This window comes from Mastigoproctus giganteus, chromosome 2, assembly GCF_048544385.1.
Source record: "Mastigoproctus giganteus isolate SK-2022 chromosome 2, ASM4854438v1, whole genome shotgun sequence".
In the NCBI taxonomy this organism is placed as follows: domain Eukaryota; kingdom Metazoa; phylum Arthropoda; class Arachnida; order Uropygi; family Thelyphonidae; genus Mastigoproctus; species Mastigoproctus giganteus.
In genome coordinates, this window is record NC_143576.1 from 255,212,896 (window position 1) to 255,227,174 (window position 14,279).

Consider the following 14,279-nt stretch of genomic DNA (forward strand, 5'->3'; position numbering starts at 1 on the left):
TTTTAGGAGCATTAGCAACTAAGGCCATATTGCTCCGGGAATATGCGGTAGTCATTCCCTGACCTTTCCGCATCCTCCGTATTTGGGGGGTGACGGGTTTGAACCCCGGTCTAATCAAGAAGCATATGCTACGCACTGTTGCTCCTTCCCACCTGGCTACAGAGGCGCCAGAGAGAGAGAGAGGTAGCAGTTGTTAAAGGAATGGATTTTAATTTCAAGAAAGGGGACTATAACAGTTTAAGTTTGTAGATGGAGGGTGAATACATTAGAATTATGGGATACTTTTTTTTGTAGCAATAGTTACAGAAGCCATGAATGCATATGTGCCATTATGAAAATATAACATGAGGGGGATGTCGAAATGGATGAATAATGAGCTAGCCAGTGTAATCAAACAGAAAGAGATGTAATGGGAAAGTACTGAAGCTTATAACAGACCATGAGTTTATGTTATAGTACCACTAAAAAGGTTAGGCTGGCAAATGTGATTATGAGAAATTACTGACTAAGAGAGCCAGTTATGGGTACAAGGAGTTTTACATGTATATGAATACAAAGAAGAAAGGAATGATCAGATTGGATATATGCATAATGAGTATCAGTGTCATTGCAGAAAAGTCTTAGAAAATCCAGCTGATGTTGCAGATGAATTGAACAGGTACTTCTCATTGATATTTACAGATGAAAGAGCCTTAATGTCGAGGAGAAGCTGTGCAAGTGAAAGATGAAATTAGCTGGGAAACCTGAAATTAGAATATTAAAATTTGAGATTTTCACTTTAAGGCTTAAAAGAAACTTTTGAGCCTAAAATTTTTTCTAACTTTTGGGGAACCTGATTTTAAATCAGCCCCCCCCCCCCCCAATGTAATTCTAGTGAAATGAATTAAGGTGAAATTTAGAGGTTATAAACAATACAAGAACTAAACACCATAAATTCTAATTGGGGGGGGGAAGAAGTTTAGATTGGATTGTAGGAAGTTTTCTTTTAGCTAGTGAAAATAGTTAATTACAGGAATAGGTTGCTACTATTGGTGGTTGAGGCTAACAATACTAATACTAAAATTTGATGTGGTGTACTTCTAGTCAGTTTATTATCCATCAATCTGTTTTGACATTTGTGATGTATTCTCTCTTTGTCTCTCATTGTTATTTAATGATTATGTTTGACAAAGATAGTAGTCTTTACTAATTTATTGATAGCGGTAATAAATGATTCTTGTGTTTTGCTTGTAGAAATATGAGCCATAACATAAGGTGATATTTTGGCGCATTTCTAAACCTACAACTCTATCAGCAATGCAAGTTAGAGGAGTTACCATCCTGTACATTTACTTTTTTTTTTTTTTTTTTTTAAGAAATCTTTTATGATATTAGTTTTTAATAAAGTTTAAGTTTTCATATTAATATTTATTGCTTTCTATATTGAGATAGAGTATCATCTCTGGACTGTTATGCATTGTGTTCTAAATTAAAAATCTGCAGAATAAAGTTTGTTTTTTTTTTATGCGTAATTCAATAACTATGGTAAGCTGTTCTCAGGTATTTATTGCACCTATATTCATTAACAGAAATAAGCAGAAATTTGCAAATTTGTAGAAATCCGAATTTAACATAGTTTTATTTTTTTGTAAAAACTATGGTGAAAAACTTGCCTAATGGGTGTGGAGAAGTCTTAGATAACCTGGTTGATGCTGTGTATGAATTGAGCAGGTTTATGGTGGCATTGATGTTAACAGATGAAAGATCCTTTATGGTGAGGAAAAACTGTGTGATTGAAACTGGGAAGCATGAAATTAGCAATGTTGACATTTCAGAAAATCCTTTATTAGAAGAACTTTTGAGCTTAAAGGAGAGTAAGGCACCTGGAGTTAATGAAACATACCCAGTAATTTTGAGGGAGACAGCAAGAGAAAGTGAATTGAACCATTAAGATTAATTATTGGGTTATCACTGTACTCAAGAGAGATTCATTTAAATTGAGGAAGTGCCATATATTGCCAATACATAAAAGCAGTTGTAAGAGTGAAGTGGGTGGCTACTGACTAGTCAGTCTGACTTCAGTAAAAGGGAAAATCATGGAAACAGCGTTCAAGATTGCAATACAGAATCATTTAGATTAAAAGAAAATTCTGAAGAAAACAACATGGTTTTATAAAGGGAAAATGATGTTTAACCAACTATTTTGACACAGTCTGTTGTGAAAGCCGGGTGTAAGAAATAATTTTAACATTATTTTCTTGGATTTCAGCAAATAATTTGACTCTGTCCCACATTAGAGTTTACTGTATAAGCTGGATGAACATGTTGAAAATACAGGAAAATCCTTAGGTGGATTACAGGCTTCATGGTAGAAAGCAGAGGGTTGTGATTAATAAGTACTCTTCATATTGGGCTATAAGAAATGGGGTTTCTCAAAGATAGGTACTGGGACCACTGTTTTTGATTTTCTTATATGACATTGATGCAAGAATACAGGGCATGGTGTTAAGATTTGTAGAATAGTTAATGATCAGTATAAAGCATCACTTTGTTTAAGATGACTTGGACTTCAGGGATGGTCAGAAAAGTGGCAATGTTTTAATTTATCAAAATGTAGTATCTTACATTTGGGGAATAGGAGCCTCAGAATAACTTATAAGCTTATACACTTATACTTGGTAGGATTGAATTAAAAACAGTAGAAAAGGAAAGAGATTTGGAGTTATGATATGGTTGGACACCAAGTTCTCCAAGCAGTGAAGACAGGCAGCAAGGAAGGCTCATGGTGTCCTATCAATGATCTAATGAACATTTGCTTGTAGAGATAGGGAGGTCATTATCCCACTATATAAGCCAATTATAAGATCACACTTGGAATACTGTGTCCAAGTATGGCGACCACATACCTAAGAAAAGACATTAAGTTTTTTGGAAGGGGCCAAAAATGAGCAGTGCATCTATTGAGATCATTAAAAGGATGCCCATATGAGGAAAATTTCAAATATGTGGTTTACAGACTTGGTACCTGGGCACCTTAGAGGAGATCTAATTGAGGTGTATCTAATTGAAAAAGTAAAATGAATGAGGGTGAAATTTTTACTGTTATATTCCAGAGCAGGGGCCATAAATTAAAATTACAGAGGAAGAGGTTTAGACTGGATTACAGAAAGTTTTATTATAGCCAATAGGTCGTTGATTTCTGGAATAAATTGTATCCATGGGTGGTTGATGCTAACAGCTTGCGAAAATTCAAAGGTCAGTTGAATAGATACCTACGCGAGGAGTAGGTCAAAAAATTAGTTTAATTTATTTTATTATTCATTACTGTTTTTTTTAAATTAATTAATCATTTATTTATTTATTTTTATAGCTGGGGTAGCAAAAGCCTCTGCCTTCCTTTTACTATTCAGCTAACACTAACTGCCCCACCAATCATATTTATTAAAAGGGTGTCTATTAAGTGGGAAGCCTATTTCAAACTTAATCTCCAATTTCATTAAAAATATATAAAGTCTTTAAAGTATATAAAGCCTTATAAATCAGTTTATAACTGATGCTCTGACTATGTCCCAGAAATACCAAATTTAACATGCTGTTTTAAGAAGGAACAAACAGGATAATCATATGAAATGAAATTTATTTTTTCTCTATACTTCTAAATTTTAATGAGAAATATACGTTTTTTTTCCCCATTATAATCACATCACAAAGCTCCAGTTTGTGCAGGTTGATTACCACATATGGATAGTCATAGTATTAGTTGTAGGCATTTATTACAACAAGATAAATTTAAATTGTTACATAGTAAATGTTCATTAAAATCAAATTTTATTTTATGATTTATTTTTGACTCTTATTTCTTATTAAAATTGTTTCTTCTCTCTAGTTTAAGTAATATTTTATCACGATCTTTTAAAATGATCTAAAAAACAGTCACTTCGAAAAACTACAGAATAACAGTGCATTAATAATTAATTACTAAAATCATTCCATTTTTTGCATAAAAACAAAGCTTTTGAATGTTGATAATTTCTAGAGATATCATTTAATATGAATTTATTTTTTCTCTATACTTCTAAATTTTAATGAGAAATATACATTTTTTTTCCCCATTATAATCACATCACAAAGCTCCAGTTTGTGCAGGTTGATTACCACATCGATTTAGTGATATTGATTGATATCTTTACTTAATTTTAATGGCATAAATGAAGAAAATTGTTTTTCCACTTACATTATCTAAAACCCTGAAGCAATGGCATTGGAATGTTTGTCACTTATAGAACTAACTTCAGTTTATAAAGGAAATTAATCTCCACATTACTTGTATCACATATCCGTTTTTTCTCCAATATTGTATTTTAATGATTTGACATCTCTACTTCATTTTAACCGTATATATATGCTGAAGTCAATTGTATTTCTGTATTTGTACAATTATTTTATTAATTATACAAAAATTTTATTAAAACTATTAAAACCACTCTCTCAGTTTTATTAAAATTTGATGGTTTAAAGCATAATAAACTGAAAATACATCTTATTATAAGGAAGAAGAGGTTGTTGTTGTTATTTGGTTTTTAGGAGCATTAGCAACTAAGGCCATATTGCTCCGGGAATATGCGGTGGTCATTCCCTGACCTTTCCGCATCCTCCGTATTTGGTGGTGACGGGCTCGAACCCCGGTCTAATCAAGAAGCGTGTGCTACGCACTGCTGCTCCTTCCCGGAGGCGCCTGAAGAAGAGGTAAAGAGGATTCATTAGACATATTTTATGTCTGTATGGTAAATATTTAAGCTCCTAAGGTTAAGATAAAAATATGACGGTTAGCACATTCTAAGAATACAGAAGACTATGCAGCAGTTAATGTTGTATAAAAGGAGTTTAAATTTGAAATGCAGGAGCAAATATTTTAAAAAGTAAGGGATGTATTCATTGGGGGTTTAAGACTGTGCGAATCAGCATGATAATATGTTTAAGAAACTATTAGGAAATGTTGCAAGCTTAATTGTTTGGGAGAAAATTATTTTAAAATATATTAAAAAATAATTAATTGAAAATATTGGATATTAATTAGACATTGAAGAAGGAGGAAGAGGGATAATAGCGTCACTTCATAAATAAATTCATTGACTGAAGATATAAAAATTAATTGTGCAAAACTAATGAATAATACACACACACACACACACACACACACACACACACACACACACACACACACACACACACACACACACGCACACATATATATATATAACCGACGACCTATGGGAACCAGGCGAAAGCCAGTTGTAATCAGCCTTTCTGTAAGTTGCAGCAGCTTTCTCTTCCCTAGCATCTCATGGGATACATGATGTTTGAACCTAAAACTCTCTTCATACCACTCTTCCTATGATTAAAGCCAGCCCCATTCAAAATCAGCCTTGTGGTAGGCAATGGCATACCACCACATTATCTGCTGCTGCAGAGACCACAACAAAAACAACTCAAAAAAACTGCTGTTAACCAGATCCTGGATGTCACTGTGTGCCTGCAAAATTAAATTTAAGAAAGAAGAGGGTAAATGTGGCCACATGGAATGTAAAAAGTTTAAAAGAAGGCAAGATGGAAATGGACAGGTACAAAATTGACATTTTAGGAGCAACCAAAGTCACGTGGACGGGACAAGGTCATTTCAACTCTAGTCTTTGGTTATTTTTTCTGGAAGTGACCAAGTAAAAGAACATGGTGTCACTGTCATTTTGAATAAGGCATGTTCAAGGTCTCTTCTTGGATACAATCCTATTAATAGTAGAATGATGATGGTTGGACTTCAGCGCCAACCTGTAAATCTCACTGCATATGCAATGATATCAGCAGCCACAGATGAAGATATGGATGTTTATTATGAAAATCTCCAAGAAACTCTTAATCTGGTCCAAAAAAGGTTGTTTTGATACCTGTGGGTGATTTCAATGCAAAAGTAGGCAAGACAGTTTCTTCTAGTCCGGAATGTGGAAGGTTTGGTCTTGGCACTAGAAATGAGTGGGGAGAAAGATTAATTAAATTTTGTCATCTGAACAGTCTTGTTGTATGTAACACCTGCTTTCAGCAACACCCAAGAAGATTCTACACATTTATTATGGAAATCACACATGGAAATCTCCTGATCATCAAACTAGGAATCAAATTATATCTTTATTCAGGAAAGATGGCATTCAGTGTTATCAGCAAAGACACTTCCTGGTGCAGATTGTGGCAGTGATCAGCTACTTCACATCATTATCAAGCTGAAGCTAAAAAAGGTCATGAATATGGTTTCCCCTTGACGACTGGATGTAAAAAATATTTCCAACGATTATATAATTGAAACAAGCAATCATTTTCAAGCTCTATTAGAACTAGATGAAGAATTGCTGCCTGAGAAAATGTGGAAAAATATAAAAAGAATTATTAAGGATTTGGCAAATAGATACATTAGAGAAAGGAAAAAGATTAGGAAGCCATGGATTACAGAAACTACTTTTAAACTTATTGAACAGAGAAGAACTGCAAAAGCCAGAATGTACATGGAAATGAAGAGTATCAGAAACTGAGAAAAGTAATCAAGTGTTGTTTAACCCAGGTCAAACAGGATTATATCAATCAAATGTATAAAGAAATTGATTACCACAACAAATGAAACAACACTAAGAAGATGTTATTAAGTCCTTAAGACAAAAGTTTCATCCAAAACTTAATGGAATTAAGTTTTGGATGGAAGTTTTGACTCCTAAGGCGAAATTTTAACAGAGGAGAATACAATTAAATGAAAGTGGAAAGAATATTGTGAGCAGCTCTTCATAGCACCTGCTGATACTAACAATCCACCACCCCAGTTCCACTGAAGGAAGAAGTCGAAAAAGCCATCAGAGAACTGACATGTGGCAAGTCACCTGCAATCGATGAAATCCCAGCAGAATTGATTAAAGCTACAGGTGTTGAAGGGCATAGAATTTTTTTATAAAATGATTGTAAAGATTTGGGAAATGGGACAGTGGCCATCAGATTGGAAGAAATCAATTTTCATTCCCTTACCAAAAAAAAAGGAGATCTGAAAATTTGCTGAAATTATAGGACTATTAAGCCTAATTTCTCATGATAGCAAGATTCTTCTTAAAATCATACTAAACAGAATTTCAAGAAAACTTGACAAAGAAATGCCAGAAGAGCAAGCAGGTTTCAGAAAGGGCAGAGAAACCAGAGATCACATCTTAAGTCTACGACTGATTATTGAAAAATGCAAAGAATTCAATGTTCCAATTGTTTTGTGTTTTATCGATTATTCAAAAGCATTTAATTGTGTTCAATATGAGAAACTATGGGAAACAATGACTAATATGGGATTTCCAATTCACATAATTCAGCTGATTAAGCTACTTATACTAGGAACAGGATGGAACTGTAAGAACCAGCATGGGAAACACAGACTTCTTCAAAATCGGTAATGGTGTCAGGAAGGGCTGCATTTTGTCGCCTCACCTTTTTTAATCTTTATGCCAAAGATATCATGTGTGAAGTTTTGGCAGATTTAGACACTGGCATCAAAATTGGAGGACTAAAGATAAACAACCTTCGTTATGCAGATGATACTGTGCTGATTTGCAATTCCAAGGATCATTTTAAAGAAACTCTGAGGAGCGTATGTGAAGCAAGTAAGAAAAAAGGACTGTTTCTGAATGTGAGTAAGACTAAACTAATGGTGATTGGCGATAATCTCGGTTCCAGTAAAGTGAAGGTTAATGGGCAAGATATCGAAGAAGTTGATGAATTTGATTACTTGGTGTCAAGAATAAATAAAAATGGTGACTGCTCAAATGATGTAAAGAGATGACAGGCAATTGCTGAAATGTTGGTCACTGATCTAACAAAATTATGGCGCGATCAAGGTAAAAAAAAAAAGAAGTAAACTGCAGCCATTATCAACCCACTGCAGGATGAAAGCCTTCTCAACAATTCATGCTGAGGGAAATGGACCATAATCTGCCATGCTGGTCCAGTGAGGTTTGGCAGATTGACTGTATTTAGCAGTCAGGGGCTTGAACCCCAGTCTACTCAAAGAGCGTGTGCTACTGCACTCCTGCTCCTGACCACTCGGCTATGGAGATCAAGATCTGCCTCTAAAGACAAAACTGAGAATCATTGATTCGTTAATTTTTCTGGTTGCCACTTATGGATGTGAAGGATGTAATCTGAAAAGGTTGCAGAAAGAAAATTGAGGCATTCAAAATGTGGTGTTACTGGAGAATACTGCGTGTTTCTTTCCTTGATTGAAGAACAAATGAGTGGGTAAAATTCTTCATAGCACCAACAAGAAAACTAATTTTTTGGACACATAGCAAGGAGGGAAAACTTTCTGTTGAATAATATAATGGGAAGGAAAAATTGAGGCAAAGAGAAGCAGAGGAAGACCTGCAACTAGGTGGAAGAATGGAATCAGTGAACTTCTGGGCATGGCAGTTTGCGATGCTGCTCATGGTGCACAAGATCGATGCAGTTGGAGGAATTTGTTGGTGGCCACAACAGCTCCTCAGGTAGCTATGTGACTGGAAGAAGAAGACAATTATTTTGTTTCCAGCTGTCACTTGATACAAAAATGAATTTTGTTTATTTTTATTGTAGGAGGAAACAGTATAATAAATATTTCTAAAAGAAGTTAGCTTTGAAAGATGATTTCTTTAATTGAAACTATTTTTTATAATTTATTTATCTTATTAATTCTATTGTTAGCACTCGTTGTCATGTTTCCTCTTAGAAAAGATTGCTGAAATTGTTGCCTGTGATCAGTAAGTACTATAATTAGCCATGTGGCAATTTATTTTCTTATTAGTTAATTTGGATAAATATTTTATTCTTGGTTTGGATAAAAGTGTTTAAATGAAATGATTGGATAAACATTTCATTTAAACACTTTTGTATCAAACTTAGTTTGGTATCTAAGATTTAATTTGAAATTATTTTTCAATTTCAGTTTATAAAACATCTTTCTGGAGAATTTATTTAAAAACTGATTTTTAAGAAGTTACTTTCCTTGTTTTAGCTCCTTGTCCTACTTTTCTTCTAACTCTAATATTAATGATTTTAGTAATCCACCTGCTAACATTCCCAGTACCCTTCATTCAATGCCCGGCGTGGTCTTCTATCAAAAGGATGTCAGAAGAATTTTGTATAGTCTTGATGCCAAGAAAGTGCAAGGTCCTGATGATATTTCTCCACTTGTTCTCAAAACCTGTGCTCCTGAGCTTACTCCTGTTCTGTGTTGCCTTTTTACACTTTCTTATTCCACAAGTGTTTTTCCTTAGTTCCTAAAAAGGGAGACAAAACCCTCCCATCTAATCATCATTCCATTGCACTTACTTCTACTCCTAAATAATGGAAAAATCCATTAACCACCAACTCCAAAACAATCTAGAAACCTGTGGTCTGATCAAGGAGCACCAGTATGGATTTCATTTGTGTCGATCCACTGGTGATATACTGTTTATGTCACCCATCTGGTCAAATTCAGCGTAAAAGTTTGGTGAAACTAAATTGGTTGCTCTTGACACTTCAAAGGCTTTCGATTGTGTTTGGTATAAAGATCTTCTAAATAAGCTTCCATCTTATGGTTTGCCAACTGTTTTTTGTAATTGAGTATCCAGTTTTCTCTCTGACTGCTCCTGTGAGTGATGGTAGATGACTCTGTCTTCAAACTTCTCCACTAATGCTGGTGTTCCCCAAGGTTCAGTTCTTTCTCCCATTCTTTTCCCTCTTTGATATTAATGACTAGGTTTCGGATTTTTATGACCTTAAAAATGTCAAAACATGATGAAAATATGTCATTAAATTTAACTAAATATGCCCTTAAATATGACTAAATAATTTACCTTTACATACCATATAAATGATAATATTTACTTTTTTTTATTCTTTTAAAGTTGTACAACGACTTGTTATACAAATTTCTAACAAGTAATATAATAAAAATATCACAATTTGCAAGTTTTTTTTTTTTTGAAATATAAAAAATAAAATAATTTTTTAAAATAATTTTTTTTAAACATACAAAAACCAAAATGTATAGGCTAAGGTACTAGGCTACTAACACTTAAGTTGCTAAGTACTTTCCATTGCATTGTGATACCAGTATCCACTCCAAATGTTTTGGAGTTAATCTCCTTCTATCATCTGCTGATATTCGCTTGTAAGCAGAGAAGGACCTCTCAACATCACAAGATGTGATCGGAGAAAAATTAAACGCCTTAATGACATCGGGAGCTAGAGGAAGTCCTTCAACGGCCATATCCTTTAAAACTTGGGAAATTTTGCCTATGCGAAAAGCATACCAAAGAAACCTCTTGAGGTACAGAAATGATGAAGGAAACAACACCGACACAACAACGGAAACAAAACGGTACAGAGAGACTTTATTCAAAAATGACAACATAGCACTGGCTGCCATGATACAGATGCATCACTGCGAAAGGTGAATCTAGCAACAGTTGCACGACTAGTTTTATCCAGAACCTTTGATGCAAGGAGATATGATTTAGATAGTTCATCTGAATCAAGCTTTCCAACAATAAAATTAGCCATATCCTTCACAATCCGTGGTTTCATCAACTGAACCCCACGCACAACTGCTTCCAATATCTTTGCGAGTATTGTTTAGACACTGCAAATAATAAGTAAATAAATAAATAAATTAATTAAAATATAGCCTTTACAGCATTTAGTCTTTTGGATTTTATTAAATAATAAATTATTTAATAAAATCAATGAGAGCATACCGATTTATAGCAGTCCTCAAGGTAATTTTTCCATAACGTTGATTCGTGAGGAATTTTTCAGGAGCAGTATTTTTCCAAGAAGCTTTTGAAGACCGGATTGTTCACTTTGTTCCAAGGAATGTTTGCGGCAACCATTGCTTGGCATAAATCGGCAAAGAATGGATCTGGTGTTTTTTGGTTTTCTGCAGAAGCAACTGCTGTGTAGTACGCACACCTGAAATCCTCATTCTCCTTACGTTTGCTTCATGCAAAGCAGTAACGTTATGCTATTGTAATTGGGATACTTTCGCGCATGGAACCTTAAAAATGTATTTATATATTTATTTAAGATTATTTATAAAAATTATTATTATTTTCCGATTTATATGAAAAAACTAAATATGCATGAGCATTAAATTTGGAATTTCCATATATCGAAGCATCCAAAAATAAAAATTATGATAGATCTATTACCAGGTAATTAATTACTAGACCTATTACTTAAATAAACTAAATGCAACAAGGCATAATATTTAAGAGTTTAAGATTCTATATAATATTGGTGTAGATACACCATAGATAACTCTTAAAGAACAACTACGATAGTAGTGTGAAAGACATCATTTCGTCTGTATCTCATATTGTGCTCTTCCTTCACAACGAGTTGCCCATGTATTGCACTACCTCGAATAAGTAACGCTTCACTTGCAATACCAGGGTACCTGCCCACCCACCGATGAAAAGTCAACTAGCTTTGAAATGGTGCCGTCTGGGTGGTGATACTCACTGAGAATAAGTAACAATAGTCTTTTCTATTATTGAAGCTTCACTTGTTTGAGGTATTGTTATACGTTGGCAACTCGTTGTGAAGGAAGAGCACGATATGAGATACAGACGAAATGATGCCTTTCACACTAATATCATAGTTGTTCCTTACGAGTTGTCTATGGTGTATCTACACCGATATTATATATATTAATTAATTTACGTGCCTCTTTATTGCACGCGTTGCAATATATTATTTTTCCATCCGTTTGGTATGTGTCTTTGGACTCTTCTTTTACCATAGAAGAAATCCATTTTCTGAAAAGCTCAATTTTGGCTTCATTTCGCCAACAGCTGAAGTTTCTACTGTATAAAATAAGTTGAATGAATAATTCGTTGAACTCAGCATAAGGCGAATCTACTGTAAAGTTTTAAATTATAGCTAAGATTACACTATGGTGTGGTTGTGAGTGACTAAAGAGCCAATCAAAATAACTTTGGGATTTAGCCGCTCGTGCCTGCCCACGCTGGAATGTGAAATAATTAAATGTAAATTCCCACGGTTTTTCCGAAATATATTTTAAATCAATTTGATAAATAATTCTTCGATTATCGTAAGACGAAATGTGAAAGTTTTATGTCAACAAGTATAAAATATGCTATTAAATATGATATTTCATATTTTTTTGAAATTATGACCTACTGTGTAAAATATGATGAAATATGAAATTACAAACACGCTTCTTTAGGATCCTCAGACCATGTAACATGGACACACTAAGTTTCATGCATGTAGGTGCCTCCGTAGCCAGGTGGGAAGGAGCAGCAGTGCGTAGCACACGCTTCTTGATTAGACCCGGGTTCGAGCCCGTCACCACCAAATACGGAAGATGCGGAAAGGTCAGGGAATGACCACCGCATATCCCGGAGCAATATGGCCTTAGTTGCTAATGCTCCTAAAAACCAAATAACAAACAAACTAAGTTTCATGCCTTTATGTAAAAGAAAAATGTATATGATAATACATAAAAATCCGAACCCTATTAATGACCTTCTTTTATTGACTGGAAATCCGATCCATAATTTTGCTGATGATAGCACACTGCATTCCAATGTCTAGTTTGAGAAATATTGCCCTGCACAAACAACTTCACCTTAGCATTAGTAGTGGCATATGATGCAAGAAAGCAGGCTTATACAGTATCAGCAAAAAAAAGCAAAAAACACTTCCCCTTTCACCTATCCATTCTCTCCAAAAGTTTCTTTAGTTCTTCCTTGATTTTATTTAGGTTTCAACTTCCATAACAACAAATGGAAGTTTTTCCCAGCAATCACCCACTTGGCTAAAGGCAATTTTCCACACATCTCTTCTGCAACTGTCTTTCCTCAATTTGAAACTATGTCCCCCCCCCCATATACATAATCTGAGCAAGAATAAGAATCCCATAAGCATTAAGCTTACAGAGACCATTCAAAGCCTTATACACTGCAATCAGATCACCTTGCAGGTACCTAGTCTCCAGATGCTGCAGTTTGCAGAACTTAAGCCTTTCTTGGTAAGAAGCCCCTTTTCCCCCTCACCAATCTCGCTTCCCTTCTCTGTATTCATTCCAGCAGCGTTATAGCCTTTCTAAAATGAGGCCTCCAGACCGGTATGCAGTACTCAAGGTGTGGCCTGACCATTTCCTTATACAAAGGGATAATCACCTCCTTATCCCTGCTAGCAAAATTCCTGTATATCATTGACAAAACCCATGAGCTGTCCTGGCAGCCTGTCTGTACTGCTCAGAGAACTTCATATCTGAGTGAACAATTATCCCCAGGTGTTTTTCATTATCCACTACTCTGACTGTAGTACCACATAGTTAGTACATTACTCTGGGGTTACTTTTACCCATATGAACATTGACAAATGTTAAACTGAAGTTTAATACTGACAAACTTTAACATTTGTCAGTGTTAAACTTCAGTTGCCACTTCTCAGCCCATCTGCCTAACTTTTCTAGATTCTGTTGCAGTAGCATACTGTCATTAATAACCCTGCCAACATATGAATCATCTACAAACTTGGAGATTAAGCCCGATATACCTACATCAATATCAACGATAAATACAGAAAACAACAATGGGCCCAACAGATCCCTGGGGGACTCCACTAATAACATTAGTCCCCAAGGAGCAGTGTTTGTTGATTACCACTCTGTCGCCTTCCACTCAACCATCCTTTTATCCATTGTAGCAACTTGCCCTTAATGCCTTACTGCTCCAACTTGTACAGTACTCTTCTATGTGCAACAGTATCAAAAGCTTTCACGAAATCCAAGTATATGATATCAAAATTATTTTTTTCATCCAGTTTCTTTGTGATCACGTCATATTATACAGTCAGTTCGGTCAGACAAGATTTCCCCTTAACAAATCCATGCTGTGTCTGTACTATAACTGCAGTGTTCTCTGAATGATCCTGCATTACTTCTTTAACTAGTGACTCCATTATTTTCTCTGGAACAGAAGTTAAACTAAGAGATCTGTAAGTTTTAGTGTCACCCTTTGATACAAATGTAGTTCCAATTCACACTTTTTTGAATTGGAACTACATTTGTACATCTGTTCCTCTCTAAGCCCCCCCCAAATCCAAGGATGCTCTCATAATTATGGCTAAGGGTTTGCTGATTTCCTTAATATAACTGGATAGATTCCATCCACCCCAGGTGCTTTTCTTATGTTTAACTTCAACAGTTTGTCTTCCACTTTCCTCCAAGTCAT

The 14,279-nt window shown here is 34.9% G+C and overlaps 1 protein-coding gene across 1 annotated transcript in view; it reads left to right on the plus strand.

Annotated features, from left to right (window-relative positions):
• The window catches only part of LOC150090396 (Fanconi anemia group D2 protein-like), a 204,939-nt gene that overhangs the window by 34,566 nt on the left and 156,094 nt on the right, over window positions 1–14,279 (plus strand). Inside the window, exon 7 of the mRNA XM_090390299.1 lies at window positions 8,731–8,786. Within this exon, the coding sequence (XP_090246425.1) occupies window positions 8,731–8,786 (56 nt within the window). The remainder of the gene's footprint in view (window positions 1–8,730; window positions 8,787–14,279) is intronic.